The 12,740-nt window shown below is 32.4% G+C and overlaps 3 protein-coding genes across 5 annotated transcripts in view; 2 read left to right on the forward strand and 1 right to left on the reverse strand.

The window, feature by feature from the left end:
- Positions 1-3,544: 3,544 nt before the first annotated feature.
- Positions 3,545-4,423, forward strand: LOC108565307 (transmembrane protein C5orf28 homolog). Its single transcript, XM_017924696.1, has 2 exons — positions 3,545-3,952; positions 4,015-4,423. Exons 1-2 carry the CDS (start codon positions 3,668-3,670, stop codon positions 4,336-4,338), a joined length of 609 nt encoding a protein of 202 aa, XP_017780185.1. The 5' UTR covers positions 3,545-3,667; the 3' UTR covers positions 4,339-4,423.
- A 27-nt stretch (positions 4,424-4,450) lies between these two features.
- On the forward strand, positions 4,451-7,534 carry LOC108565308. Its single transcript, XM_017924698.1, has 4 exons — positions 4,451-4,558; positions 5,989-6,158; positions 6,381-6,593; positions 6,651-7,534. The coding sequence occupies exons 1-4, from the start codon at positions 4,553-4,555 to the stop codon at positions 6,691-6,693; spliced, it is 432 nt and encodes a 143-aa protein (XP_017780187.1). The 5' UTR covers positions 4,451-4,552; the 3' UTR covers positions 6,694-7,534.
- Positions 7,535-9,435: 1,901 nt separating this feature from the next.
- Positions 9,436-12,740, reverse strand: part of LOC108565306 (single-minded homolog 1-like) — a 32,624-nt gene continuing 29,319 nt past the window's right edge. For all 3 annotated transcript variants that reach the window (XM_017924694.1, XM_017924693.1, XM_017924695.1), the window contains exons 4-8: positions 12,424-12,618; positions 10,974-11,161; positions 10,800-10,906; positions 10,597-10,744; positions 9,436-10,531 (exon numbers count right to left, since the gene is read on the reverse strand). In XM_017924694.1, coding sequence (XP_017780183.1) covers positions 9,871-10,531; positions 10,597-10,744; positions 10,800-10,906; positions 10,974-11,161; positions 12,424-12,618 — 1,299 coding nt within the window. In that variant the 3' untranslated portion in view covers positions 9,436-9,870. The remainder of the gene's footprint in view (positions 10,532-10,596; positions 10,745-10,799; positions 10,907-10,973; positions 11,162-12,423; positions 12,619-12,740) is intronic.

Genomic DNA, 12,740 nt, shown 5'->3' on the forward strand with positions numbered 1-12,740 from the left:
AACTTAAACAAAACGTTAGCACCATAATTTAGAGCTTTCTGGTTTTTTTGGTAGCTCCAATTATTCGATCAGTGAAGAAACTGCTCAGAAAATGAGCTTCGAAATCTAAAAATGTTAAATTCGTTAAGAAATTGCTTGTTGAAGCATTCAGGTAGTTAAAGTATTCGATTCGTCGTAAAATTATGTTTTAACATTCGTTTGTAGCCTCTAAAATATTTTATTTTCAAAGAATCCAAAATAAAATTATTTTAGTTTTGATCGACGTTAAGAAATTGATATTATTCAGTTTTTAAAATTATTTTATCGCTTATCCGTGAGATAAAACAGCAAATAACCCATTTTTATATACACAACTAATGTATTGACTTTGACAACTTAAAAACAAATATTTTGATTTTAATAAATATTCGCTAGAGGTCGCTTCTACACTACAGAAAATATATGTACTTTATTTAAATCTAAATAATCTCTATATGGTGTATACTGTTTGTTTAATTACAACAATTAATTTGATCTTTTGTGTCTTTAATGTTGTATTTTATATATATAAGTTTTCGATTTATTCTGAAACGCCATCTTATGAGAATTGTCATTGATACGAATATACGCTAGAGGTCGTCGCATAATATACGGCCATCTTGATTGTACGATTCGATGATGCACGAGTGAAGGATCATCAAACGATTCGGGTATCCGAAGCTTCGTAGCATTCGTGGTTATGTCACATTTGGGATGCTTGTAGTAAATTTTCAACTGTTTACTTGTTTAACACGCCATAATCCCAAACTGTGAAGACGTATAAGGTTACAATAAGCGTATAACTTAACGATTTATTTTTATTTAACTCACAAATATATCATATTTGTTTAGAAAACAATAAAATTACATTTCTAAGGATAATAAAAATTAGTAAATTAATTACATTACTAATTCTAATAAGACAACTATTATAAGTATAATGAAATAAATTAAAGGAAAACATTTATTACATAATATTATTAAAATTTACACATTTTCTTCATAATTTATATTGAAAAATATTATAAGATACTTAGAAAAGAAAATTCTACTAAAAGTTCTGAAACGCCAGCTTATGAGAATTGTCATTGATACAAATATACGCTAGAGGTCGTCGCATAATATACGGCCATCTTGAACGAACGCTTCGATGATGCACGAGTGCAAGATCGTCAAACGATTCGAGTATCCGAAGCTTCAAGGTTATGTGATATTTGGGTTGCCTATTGAAAACTTGTAATTCTTATTTAATCTATTATGTACAATGTACATGTCTTTTAGTTTGAAATTACTAAATAATAATATTTTTTTATTACAAAATAGTTATTAAGTTTTTTAGAATTCAAAGATATTGACATCACAGTAACTTATAAATGGTACAAAATAATGTAAATAAGACAGAAAGACATATGGTCAATATATATTTAGTTTGTTTGCAAAAACTGATGCAATAAACATTATTATTTTTATTTATTTAATGTAAATAATAATATTATAGTGATAGTTTATTATCACAAAAATATTTCTATTGCATTAATTTTAACTATTATGTATGTTTTTATAATATAAATTATGTATCTGAAAGTAAAAAATCTCTTATACACATACCTTAAGACTTCTGTAGTTTATTGTATATTTATTATAATCTATAGAAATTCATATAAAATCTTATTTTATATCATTAATAAAAAAAATATGTGCAAAATATAAATACATTGAACATATTTTTCTAAATTGAGCAAAATATCGAAGGAAATGTATAAAAAGATACGAAAGCTACGAATAATTAGAAAATTAAAAAAGAACTACTCATTGAAATTGTTTTTCTATTTATTTTTTTTTCTAATTTTTCTCATTGTCAATTATGATAAGATAGAAAAGTGGCCATGATTTAAATTTACATTGATTTGGAAACAAATACATAAATATAAAATACGAAAGCTACGAATAATTAGAAAATTTAAAAAAAAACAACTCATTGAAATTGTTTAAGCTTTCATAAAAACAAGCTTTTCTTAGTTATATGAATAGGAATTAACAATTAAAAATAACTTTTACAGTGAACAATATTTTGAAGTTACTTTTATAAATGAAATAACCAAATAACTTTAGTGTTTCAATTTAGAGCTTTAATTGGTAGCTCAATTAATTGATTAGTGAAGAGAAGCAGTGAAAATAATCTGCAGAGTTTTAAAATATAATATATTAAATTTGTTAACAATCTGCTGTGTTTACTTATTTAAAATATTCGATTTCTAAAGAATGAGTTGTAAAAATATGCTAAAACTTTCGTTTTAGGTATCTAAAATATTTTATTTTCGATATAAAATTATTTTAGTTGTGATCCACGTTAAGAAAAATACATAATTTCCAGTTTTAAAAATATTTTATCGCTTTTTCTACAATAAATATCTCCTTTTATTGAGATAAATATTGACCTAGACTTATTGTAAATGTTCTTTATTTTGATAAATATTTGGTAGAGGTCGCTTTTGTAGTATATAAAATATTAATGTTTTATTTTAATCTAAATAATCTGTATAAAATAAGTAATATGATTGTTGCTTTAATATTTTTCTTGATATTTTCGTCTAAAATATTAGAGAAAATAACGTGTGTTCTTCTTCTTCCAATAATAAACTTTCGTCTGGAAACTCCTTCACATTTGACGGTAGGATTATTTATTATCTAAACTATTAAGCAAAATGGTGGGTATCAGGTCGAAACCTCTGCAAAACCAGTAGTTTGAGGGAGAAAATTTCTATCCTCGACCTGAATCACAAGATGTCTCGACAGTATTTATGTAGCCTAAATCAGGGGACCAAAGACGTTGTGTGTTTGTGTGGTGGCGTGCCCTCGCAAATCTGGAAATCGAGTGGCGCCTCCTATAGTACTGCCGATGGAACCTTACACCAAAACAAAGCTACACAACCTCATTACGATGTATTTTTGCATATTATTCAAGATATAACCAATACTTACGATACAATACTTACATTTAATAAATTAATAACTGTACCTTACATAACACAAATATCAATCTACATTATCCATCCGAGGTCTCTCCTAACACCTTTGTACTGAATCGCGGAGACCCCGATTCGAAAGTTATTATTTAGTGTAGACATCTCACATGTTTTTTCCCCTGACCACAGTAACTTAGGCCAGTTTAGATAAATCTTCAATTAATAAAAACAGTGGCTGGCGAAATTGTACAAGATGTGTAAGCCAATTGAAATGAAGTGAAGTGTGGAGAGAAAAAGAAGTAACTTTAATACTTGCAAAACTTCTATTACAGTAAAATTAAGTTTTTGTGCAATTAAAGAAGAATTTCTTCTTATTTCAGCAAATTTAAGAAATTTATCAAAATAGAATGGTTTCATTAAAATTAGGAAGATTGAGTTAGTAGCCATACAAATTATATAGGAATTTGAATGTTAAAACCTTCTTTCTGGTTTGGTATGTATCAGCATTAAGAATTGCAAATCACATCTATATAGAATTCAATTTTATCTTATTGGAATGATTAATGTATATAGCTAATTTGGTTGCCTGGGTTATATTAAAGAACGTCAAAGCTGGCGATGGTATCTGCCTGTATTTACTAGTTTGTTGTGTTTTAGTTGGTTAAGTTACGTGCTCTTCGGTCATGTTCATCAATTTACCATGGTCTCAATGGTACTTGATGCTGTTCATCGTATTCACAGCCGTTGCAGGTGACTACTTGGTATCGCGTTCTAGGTTGCAGATGATCAAAGCATTTTTCGACAATATAACCCACGCAATTATCGGTGCGCTCTCTTGGTACACCGTTTGCTCCCAATACAAAAACAGAAGCAGCACAAGCACCCTGTGCGAGGTTCTCATGTGCACATTCGCTTCATCCGTCGTGGACATCGACCACTTTCTAGCTGCCGGATCACTAAGTTTATCTGTGAGTTTGACTTCGTATGAGAAAGTTGCCTATACAAACTTAATAACCATTTTTTTTTGCAGGCTGCTACCAATTTAGAGAATAGACCTATCTTTCACTGCAGCACCATTCCAATAGTATCCACCATAGTGGGTCTCTGTATAAGCAAATATTTCAACCTTCCTGTCTTCGAGAAAGCCGTCTTCATCTTCTTCACAGCGCTGGCAACCCACCATACAAGAGACGCAAATCGCAGAGGATATTGGGTACCCCCGTTCGGAAGCACCAAGCCACTTCCTTATACCCTCTACATCATCATCACCTTAGCTATACCATATTTCGTCAGTGGCCTCATGAAATTCTCCAACGTGCAAAAACAATACAAATACACCACTATCATAGTATAAAATTTCCTAATTTTCTTTTAATCTCACCTATCAGTAATATCGATGTACCAGTAATCAGACGAGATTAACATTGTATAGGGGGGAAATAGTCTGATAAGATTCATTTAGTTTTCGAGTGCGAGAGCGGTCGTAACAGTCGTTTGCAAAAAAAAACTCTTTTACTTTACATTTTCATAGTTGTTGTTTTATTTCGTACATTACTTTGGGATTAACTATGTCGGTAAGTCAAAAACTACTTCGATCCACTTGATCGTCAATGTCAAAGTTGACGTCGAAATTGTCGGAGAAACGCAGTCATGGTGTTTTTTTGGTATTCGAATTCGCTTTCACGATGGGCCCGGTGATGTTCTATAGGAGGAAACGCACCGAAGGCGTTCCCATTTCAGATCCACAAATACCATTTGTCCCGCAGCAGGAACACGTAAACAAATCGAATAACATGTTTAACTCATTATTATGCATAATACAATTAGATAATTAGAGGATTTGTATTGTAACCAATATCATCAACTAACTTAGAAGTAATTAAATATTAAGTCATCCAATTTCCAAGTAATCAGTTGATATCGTGTTTGCACAATTTAATATTAGAGATCTATCAATACCTTTGTTTTTTTTCAATTTACCTAGGAAAGCATTTGAAATCTAAAGCGGGAGATTTGCAAAAGTATTTTATTTTTCTCATTGTCAATTATGATAAGATAGAAAACTCGTCATGATTTAAATTTACAAAAAAAACTATCATTGTCACATTCATTGCAAAATACCTTTGTTTTATGATTTGATTTGGAAACAAAAACATAAATATAAAGTAAACTATAGTTATTTAATTTTATGAACGTTTTTGGTAATTTAATCTATTTACTTTATAGACAAAATTAGTGTAGATTTTAATTATAAAAATTGCTTGTATATATGTATTTAATTAAGTTCTTCACACAAATGAAGATGCTTTTTTTTATTAGAATGTTAAAGCTGGTAATATTTACATTTTATTTAGTATGTAAGTGAAGGAAATATTGTATATGTTGAAGATACTTTAAGATGCTTTTGATAGCATCAAAAAACGTGTTTCTATCTCATATTTTAAATATTTCTAAGTAAATATGTACACTTATATATGTAAATCGCGATAGGTAGAAAAAAAATAATGTCTCGAATATAGATAAATAAATTAATATAGACGAGGAATCGACGAACCGGGGTAAATTACCCTAAAATGGGTTAAATGTTTATATTTATATATAATATTGGAATTCAAAACTCCTCATCACCTATGTATCCGTAAAATATATTAGAATTGAGGTAACTTATCATACTTAGTTGAGTAAATATGCTTTGAAAATTGTTACAGATCTATAATTTTTGGATTTGTATTTTGCAATTTATACTGAGAATTGTTATTTTTAGTTGAAATCTTAGTTTATCGGTGAATAATTATAAAAATATGTGGTTGTGACGAAACGAGTGAACGCGTGTTTAATGTTCTATGAAGCTCCGACAATCTGCTCATAATCTTTCCGATAAAACTACGATGAGGACGGCTTAAATGAAAGCCGCATTTTTATTATCTTGCAATTATTATTGCGATCTATAAAGCCCTATTTTTCATCGGATGAGTAATGTGTATTTCGTTGTTTGTTGCGACAGACTATCGGTCAGATCCAGGATGAGCTGTACATCGTAGCAGGCGTCCTCGGAGCCATATGTTTCGTCTTGCTGATAATGATAGTAATTGCTCTAATATGGACCTACAGGTTGCGTGTTACCGTGGAGAAACTGAAGGAACGGCTGATAGCGAGGGCTTACAGGAACGCAGGGTAAGGACCCCATTAATGTTTGGTATCATCCATTTGGTTTATGTTGCTCTCCTCTCCAGCTATAGGAGGCCCTACTATTAATGATACTTCCCATACTGCTACATCGTGTATGTCTTTGATTCGTATTAAATTGTTCATCAAGTGTGTGTGCGTTTCATTTCTGTCGTTATTGTCAAATATACTTGTTGATGTAATTGTTGGGAGAATAAACGTGGATCTCAGTCCGCAGTCTGTGGAGGATTTTGAAAATCCAAGAAGGTTGCCTCGCTTCGATAGCCAACCGCCATTGAAAAAGTTCGTTCCTCCACCGCCGATGCAGCAACAGCAACAGCAGCAGAACCAGCATCAGCATCAGAACGACTGGGGTAACGGCGGTCACGTCAACAAAGGCATGAACCCATTAAGCAACAGCCACGAACACAGGGGATTCCCCGGGTAAATATCCACCAAATACTCATCATTCAATTTATCTATAAATTTTCATTTTTTCAGTGATTCCCGTTACCCATCTCGTCCCCGAAACTTGGGATACTAAAACCGTACTTAAGAGCAACATGTATTATTTAAACAGATAAACTATAATAATAAGTTTCAAAAGAAAACATACAAGTAATTGCACTGAACAACTTGAAGACATGATCGTTGTTATTCATACTTTTTTTTTGTTGAGCGCTAATGACTTAGACCCTAAACTTTAGGGTGCTGTTAGCGATTTTTTTTTATGCCAAAGGGCGGAGGAAAGATCGTGCATTGTTATATCCTTTTTGTTATCCCTTCAGATTGTTTTTTGTCTTGTTCGTTCCAACTTTTAGTCGACTAAACTAAACCAATTAGATCTAGACGTGCGTTGCCGAAAATAACGCCCTTATGAACGGAGAGTGACAAAAAAAAACAGGGGGTTGGAAATATGTTTTTTTTTATGTGATTACAATTCGACTTTCTGTATTCGCAATCGATTTTAATTTGTTACTATTTAACTGATGATTCTTGACGTCAAAACTTAATTAACTATTGAATAATTCTTTAAAAAATAATACTGGCGATATTTATTAAGACTCATTCAGACTGGTTCTTCAATTTAAAAGAAACAATTGCACTTATTTCATTACTTATGTGTATGAGAAAGAAGCTAATAGAAGAACTTTGATATCTTAAAATTGAAGTCGTATTGCAATGAATACTTAAATAAAAAAAAAATGAATCAAATCAATAAACTTATTTGATAATTTTCTTAAAATTTAAGTTAACGAAAGTCATTTTCAACATGTTGTCTCTTTCAAAAGTAATTTCATAGAAATAATAGTAATTTTCTTTTAAATAAACTTAAGAGAGTAAATGTTTATATAGTTTGGTGGCAAAGAATCATTGAACATTAACGAATTTATTCTTTAATAATATACTTACCATTTTTCACTTTTCTAATTAATTTTACCTTCTTTGTATAATTGTAATTTGAGCACAAGTAAATTAATCTAATTGTATTGGGAAGAAAACGTTAGATTACATTTATAATTGAAAGATCATTGATTTCGATGTAGCGAAAATTGTTTTCAAAATTCCATTATATTAGTTAATATATAAGTATGAAAGTATTATAGTGGAGTGAATTGTATATTATTATCATGATAATAATTAATTAAATTTATAAAATTATTATCACTTCTAGAGATGAAGTGTATTATGTAAAAAGTAGTTAAGTAAATTAAATTTGATAAGTCATTTATTAATGATAATTCTATCAAACCTGAGAGCTACAACGTTTTAAGTGCAAGCTAATCACACGAATGCGCAACTATTAACCGAGATTAGTTGAGACGACCGGGGCTCAAGTGAAATTTGAATCTTTTAGCATGACAAAGGAGGTAACAGGATCGTCCGCATTATCCAAAACCGGAAGCAAATTGAATGGGTTCGTACCGGTTTATACACTTAATATCGAGGGCGCTGAATAGCGATGTTGATGATAATGATGAAAAAACAACAGCAGCAGCGTTGTTTTTTCTCTCTTCATTCCTATCTTTTTTTTTGCTTCTCTAATTTTTTATTTGGGCGAGGGTTGATGCGATGCGAGGGCGAGTGAATTAAATACATGTGTAGCCTTTTGTCGTCGAAAGTGTCCTCTCGAGATGAAAAGCTTTGGCAAACCTAAAGTGTAATTGGTATAAAATCTTTATACAAACATATCAGATGGTCGGGGTTGTAAAACTGAAGCGCGGGTGTGCCGTTACCTTGGATACGTAGGACGAAGGGCTGCTGCCGCTTTGTCCACCCTCTCTCTCTCTCTCTCTTCACACCCCCGCTTTATCAGCCAGCACCCGCGCAGCCGACGCCACCCCAACGAAAACGTCTAGAACGAGAGTTATCTGCTGTATAATAATACATAATTAGAAAGTCGTAGTTATGTATCGGCGTGATAACTTCGTGCGATTAGCTTAGTTTACACTTCAAGCAATTGTTAGTAGATTTCAATGAGAACGGATTTAACCAGATGAAATCAATTTATATCTGTTATTTGTATTTGGTAATTTTATACATCATAATTTTAATATAATCAGGTAACAAGTATCAAAATTGCAAATAAAAAATATATTTCAATCATTAGTCAAAAAGTTAATCAATTCTCTCTAGAAAAGAAATACCTATCATATTTTGATACATAACTAGTTTCCTGAGTATATATTTTGTTTACCCGTTGCCCATACAATAACCTAACATAATCTAACCTTATTTTTCATCATTCATCATTATGTTCAATTAAAATACATTTCACGTGAAGTTCCAACGTGAAAATTTTTGATTTACGCATATCTAGTTATAGATTTCCTATAGTTTCGTTAGTCAAAAGGTTAATAATGTTTAAAATCAATTCTCCTGAGAAAGGAAAAACCTATCCCAAATAAGTTTATCATATTTTGATTGACTAGTTACAAATTTCCTATAATTACCCAATTTTCATTATTTATTGTGACTGTCAAAAGATCTAAGCTTACTTGTTTGTTTTTCAAATGTTTCACATAAATATGAAACCATTAATCAAAATTAAATTTTGTATTAGATGAGAAGACTCAAATTGATTTATGCAGAATCAGTTCTGAGGTTTTTAAGTAATTTTAAAGTACGAAGTAAAATTACTTACCATGGTAACAGCTTCGAATGCAAAATAAATAAGTAAAATGTGTATGTTTAAAAAATAACAGCAACTATTTTATTGATTAAAACTCTCTTCGTTTCTTCTTATTATTAATATTTTTTGCTTTTTACTTTTCATATTTGTTTCTCTCTTTCTCTCATCCTTGAGTCGTGATATCATTATCATCATTACTGATGATGGATTCATAATTTCGTTTCCCATTCATCTCGAAAACGTCCAACTTACATGCTAGATTATAAATAACTTGCACTCCTCCTCTCCACGGTCTAACTAAGTTAATATGTACAAAATATGTTATTCACAGTCTCAAATTATTGTCGTAGCTACAATTCAAAACATGAGAAAATAATGTAGTTTCTTAACATTAAGAATTATAATAATAAAAATATATATATGTATATGTATATATATGTATAATAAATATGGCACCGTCACTCGGGTTTATTTTATTTGCTTCCTCTTCATGTGGAATTACTCGTTCTCGATCAACGGAAGCCCAAAGAGCTTTATCACCCGTCCGTCTCTATGTACAATAATTTACAGACTTAATTTCGGTTAATGCTAGTGCACGTAACCGTTCGGCAAGTACTGCTGCGGTTCGACGATGACGCTTGTGTAGCTCGCGGCTGGAATTTGACGCATCTGTGAGAATTCGTTGTAGAAGTTTTGACCACCTGCAGGAGGGTTAGCACCGCCGCCACCACCGAATCCGAAGTTATTTTGTGTCTGGTGGAGAGGATCTTCCGCGCAGTAGGGATTCCCTAGGAGTTGTTCACTTTCGGGGCTGCTGCTGCTATTCGAGCTGGCGCTATACGGCCTTTGATGCTGCTGTTGATGTTGCTGGTGCTGCTGGTTGTGGTGATGGTGATGATGGTGGTGGCTGTTCCCAATCGGATTCATGGTCATCTCCGAGTCAGAGTATGGGTAATAGATTTCCTGCTGATGCTGGTGCTGATAATGGTAGTCGTCCGAGTAGTTGATGAACTGGTAGTCTTGAGGTTGATACGCCATCGGCGCTCCGCCACCGTTCGAATCACTAAACTCGTCGTCAGGAATGGAAGAGCCTGGAGGCGTTATTATAGCCGGATGCACGTTGTTGGTTCTCTGATACTTCGGTGGATTCGCCTTAGGAGAAATCGGCTTCTCCTCGGTGGGCGAACTCTCCTCCTCCCTAGGCACTCCCTGCGTGCTATTCAGGAGCAGTTGCTTAAACTCGACTTCCCTAAAGAAATCAAATTCAATCAAATAAAATATTCCATTTAACTAACATTAATAGTTGTAACTTACGTTAGAACAAAGTTCACTGAGACTATGCAGTGCGGCCTGGAACTCCTCGAGTTGTGCACTATCGTCGCGTAACTCTGCAACCAAACCCAGCCTCCTCCTTTCGCGAAGAATCTATAATACTTGGTGGTCACCTGTCCCTTGAACAACACTAACACAATTAGTTAGATAACTCGAATCTCATCATTTTGCTTCTAAGAACTCACGTTGTTGATGAGCGAATCTTAACACTGGAGCGTCTGCGGGTGGAACGTACTGGTAAAGGGTTTTCTCGATGAGATCTTGAGGCTCGTGACCCGTCAATTGCGCAACTCTATTAATTAAAAAAGAAGTACATTTAGCAAAATAATCGAAACGTTAAATGGAAATCAAGCACTTACCTAGCGTCTAAAAAGATTAGCTTCATGTCCAAACTAGCTCGAAACATGAACATGTTTCTGTGCAGCTTGATTTCCGTGATGGCGCTAGGAGGCAGCGAATGTCCGACGGCGACGAGGCCCATGTTCTGGTAGAAATTCTCGTACGGAGAAGTCTGTTTGACTTTCAAATATCCGGAGCAGTGGATGACCTGTGAAGATGATGATTGGCTTTAGACTACGATTCCCACTGCACCAACAACACGATTTGCATGTGTGCTCTATGCACGTGCATGTAATTCGCCCAATTATTATTCCTTTGTGCTGCAAAGTGCGAGCCACTCTCGCAACAACTCTCACCCCGTCTTATTCACATACACACATCATCAATTCGCATCGTCCTAACTAGCTCTACATGAAAATTCATGAATTTTCCTCTTGCGGTTTTTCTCGAACGGAACTTTTCCTTCTGCCCGGTCACGCAAAGTTTTGCATTTCAAAAAAAAAAACAAAACTTAACAAGAGAACCGAGCATGTTTCCACTTCGTGAATGTAACTTGTTCATTACGCATAAACATGTGTATGTTTATTAATACACAGCAAAGTCATGAAAGAGAATATTTCCATAATGTTTTTTTTTTCTTCTTTTTTTCTTTCAAAATTCAAAGGAGAAATGCATTTAATTCTTACCATAGAAAACTAGCCTTAATGCAATCAGCGCAATAAAAAAAACGTCAGGCAGACCATAAAAGGTAGTAAAGTTGAACGTGAAAGTGAAATGAACGCATTTGCCGGGGTTGTTAAATTTGATGTTGCGGATAATGTCACGTTCGAAAACCTGCCTTAACGTGATTAAAATAGCAATAGATTTTTAGTAGATTCGGCAAAAACAAATTGAATGTCTTGTTAGTTAAACGAATAGTTCCATTTCTTCACTTTAATTTCTTTATTTAATAATAATAGTCGGATTTCATTATCTTTGATTTAAAAAAAACTATACAAAATTGAAGTCAAATTAAATAAAAAATTTATTGAATTATTTATACATATTTACGTTTTAGCATTTTACTAATTACATTAGTAGCAAAAAAAAACTTAATTACTTGATTACATTTCATGAATACGTTTTTAAAACAATTTTAATTACTTATTTTTTTTAAACTTTTTTGTTTGATATTGAAATTTATTTATAGCATTATTTTTTTAATTGTTGATGATTCTAAATTAAATATCAAATTTAGAAAAATGCAAATAATTACGTACTTATTACTAATTGTAAAATATACTAATTGTTTAATATTGATTATTTTATAACATTTTTTTATAATTGTTTATAAATAATTACATACTGAATACAAATTTTATGAGCTTATTTGAATTTCTTTCTTTCTAAAAGAATTTACGACAATTGATAAATGATCTATTTAACTTTTTCCTTTAAATACCAATTTGTTGTCTATTAAATGTTTCTTACCTTGTAACCACCATTCGTAAGTCCTGCGTTCCTCTTGGCTAGAACGCATTTCATGCGTATGAAGAAAGCTCGGTAATCTTCGAAGTCTTTGTGCGGTCCAGAAGCCGAGGTACTACTCGGACTCAGGACTGCGTTCATCTCTTCATGATCTGCTGGATGGATGTATTCGTAGATGCTATTTCCGGTGAGTTCGACCTGCGCACAAATAAAATATTCAAATTAGAACAAAGAGTCATAATTTTAACAGTGAATTAGTATATTTGCAACGATTTATTATGCAAGAAGAAATAGATATTTCGAATAAGAAAGTAAGTGAT

The sequence above is a fragment of the Nicrophorus vespilloides genome, unplaced genomic scaffold (genome assembly GCF_001412225.1).
Source record: "Nicrophorus vespilloides isolate i.1.1-1 unplaced genomic scaffold, Nicve_v1.0, whole genome shotgun sequence".
In the NCBI taxonomy this organism is placed as follows: Eukaryota; Metazoa; Arthropoda; class Insecta; order Coleoptera; family Silphidae; genus Nicrophorus; species Nicrophorus vespilloides.

Coding starts and splice junctions, on each gene's coding strand:
- LOC108565308 (XM_017924698.1), top strand. Junction 6,159..6,380: donor AGGGCTTACAGGAACGCAGG/GTAAGGACCCCA, acceptor CGTGGATCTCAG/TCCGCAGTCTGTGGAGGATT. Junction 6,594..6,650: donor GAACACAGGGGATTCCCCGG/GTAAATATCCAC, acceptor TCATTTTTTCAG/TGATTCCCGTTACCCATCTC.
- LOC108565307 (XM_017924696.1), top strand. CDS start 3,668: ATGTTCATCAATTTACCATGGTCTCAATGGTACTTGATGCTGTTCATC. Junction 3,953..4,014: donor CCGGATCACTAAGTTTATCT/GTGAGTTTGACT, acceptor TTTTTTTTGCAG/GCTGCTACCAATTTAGAGAA.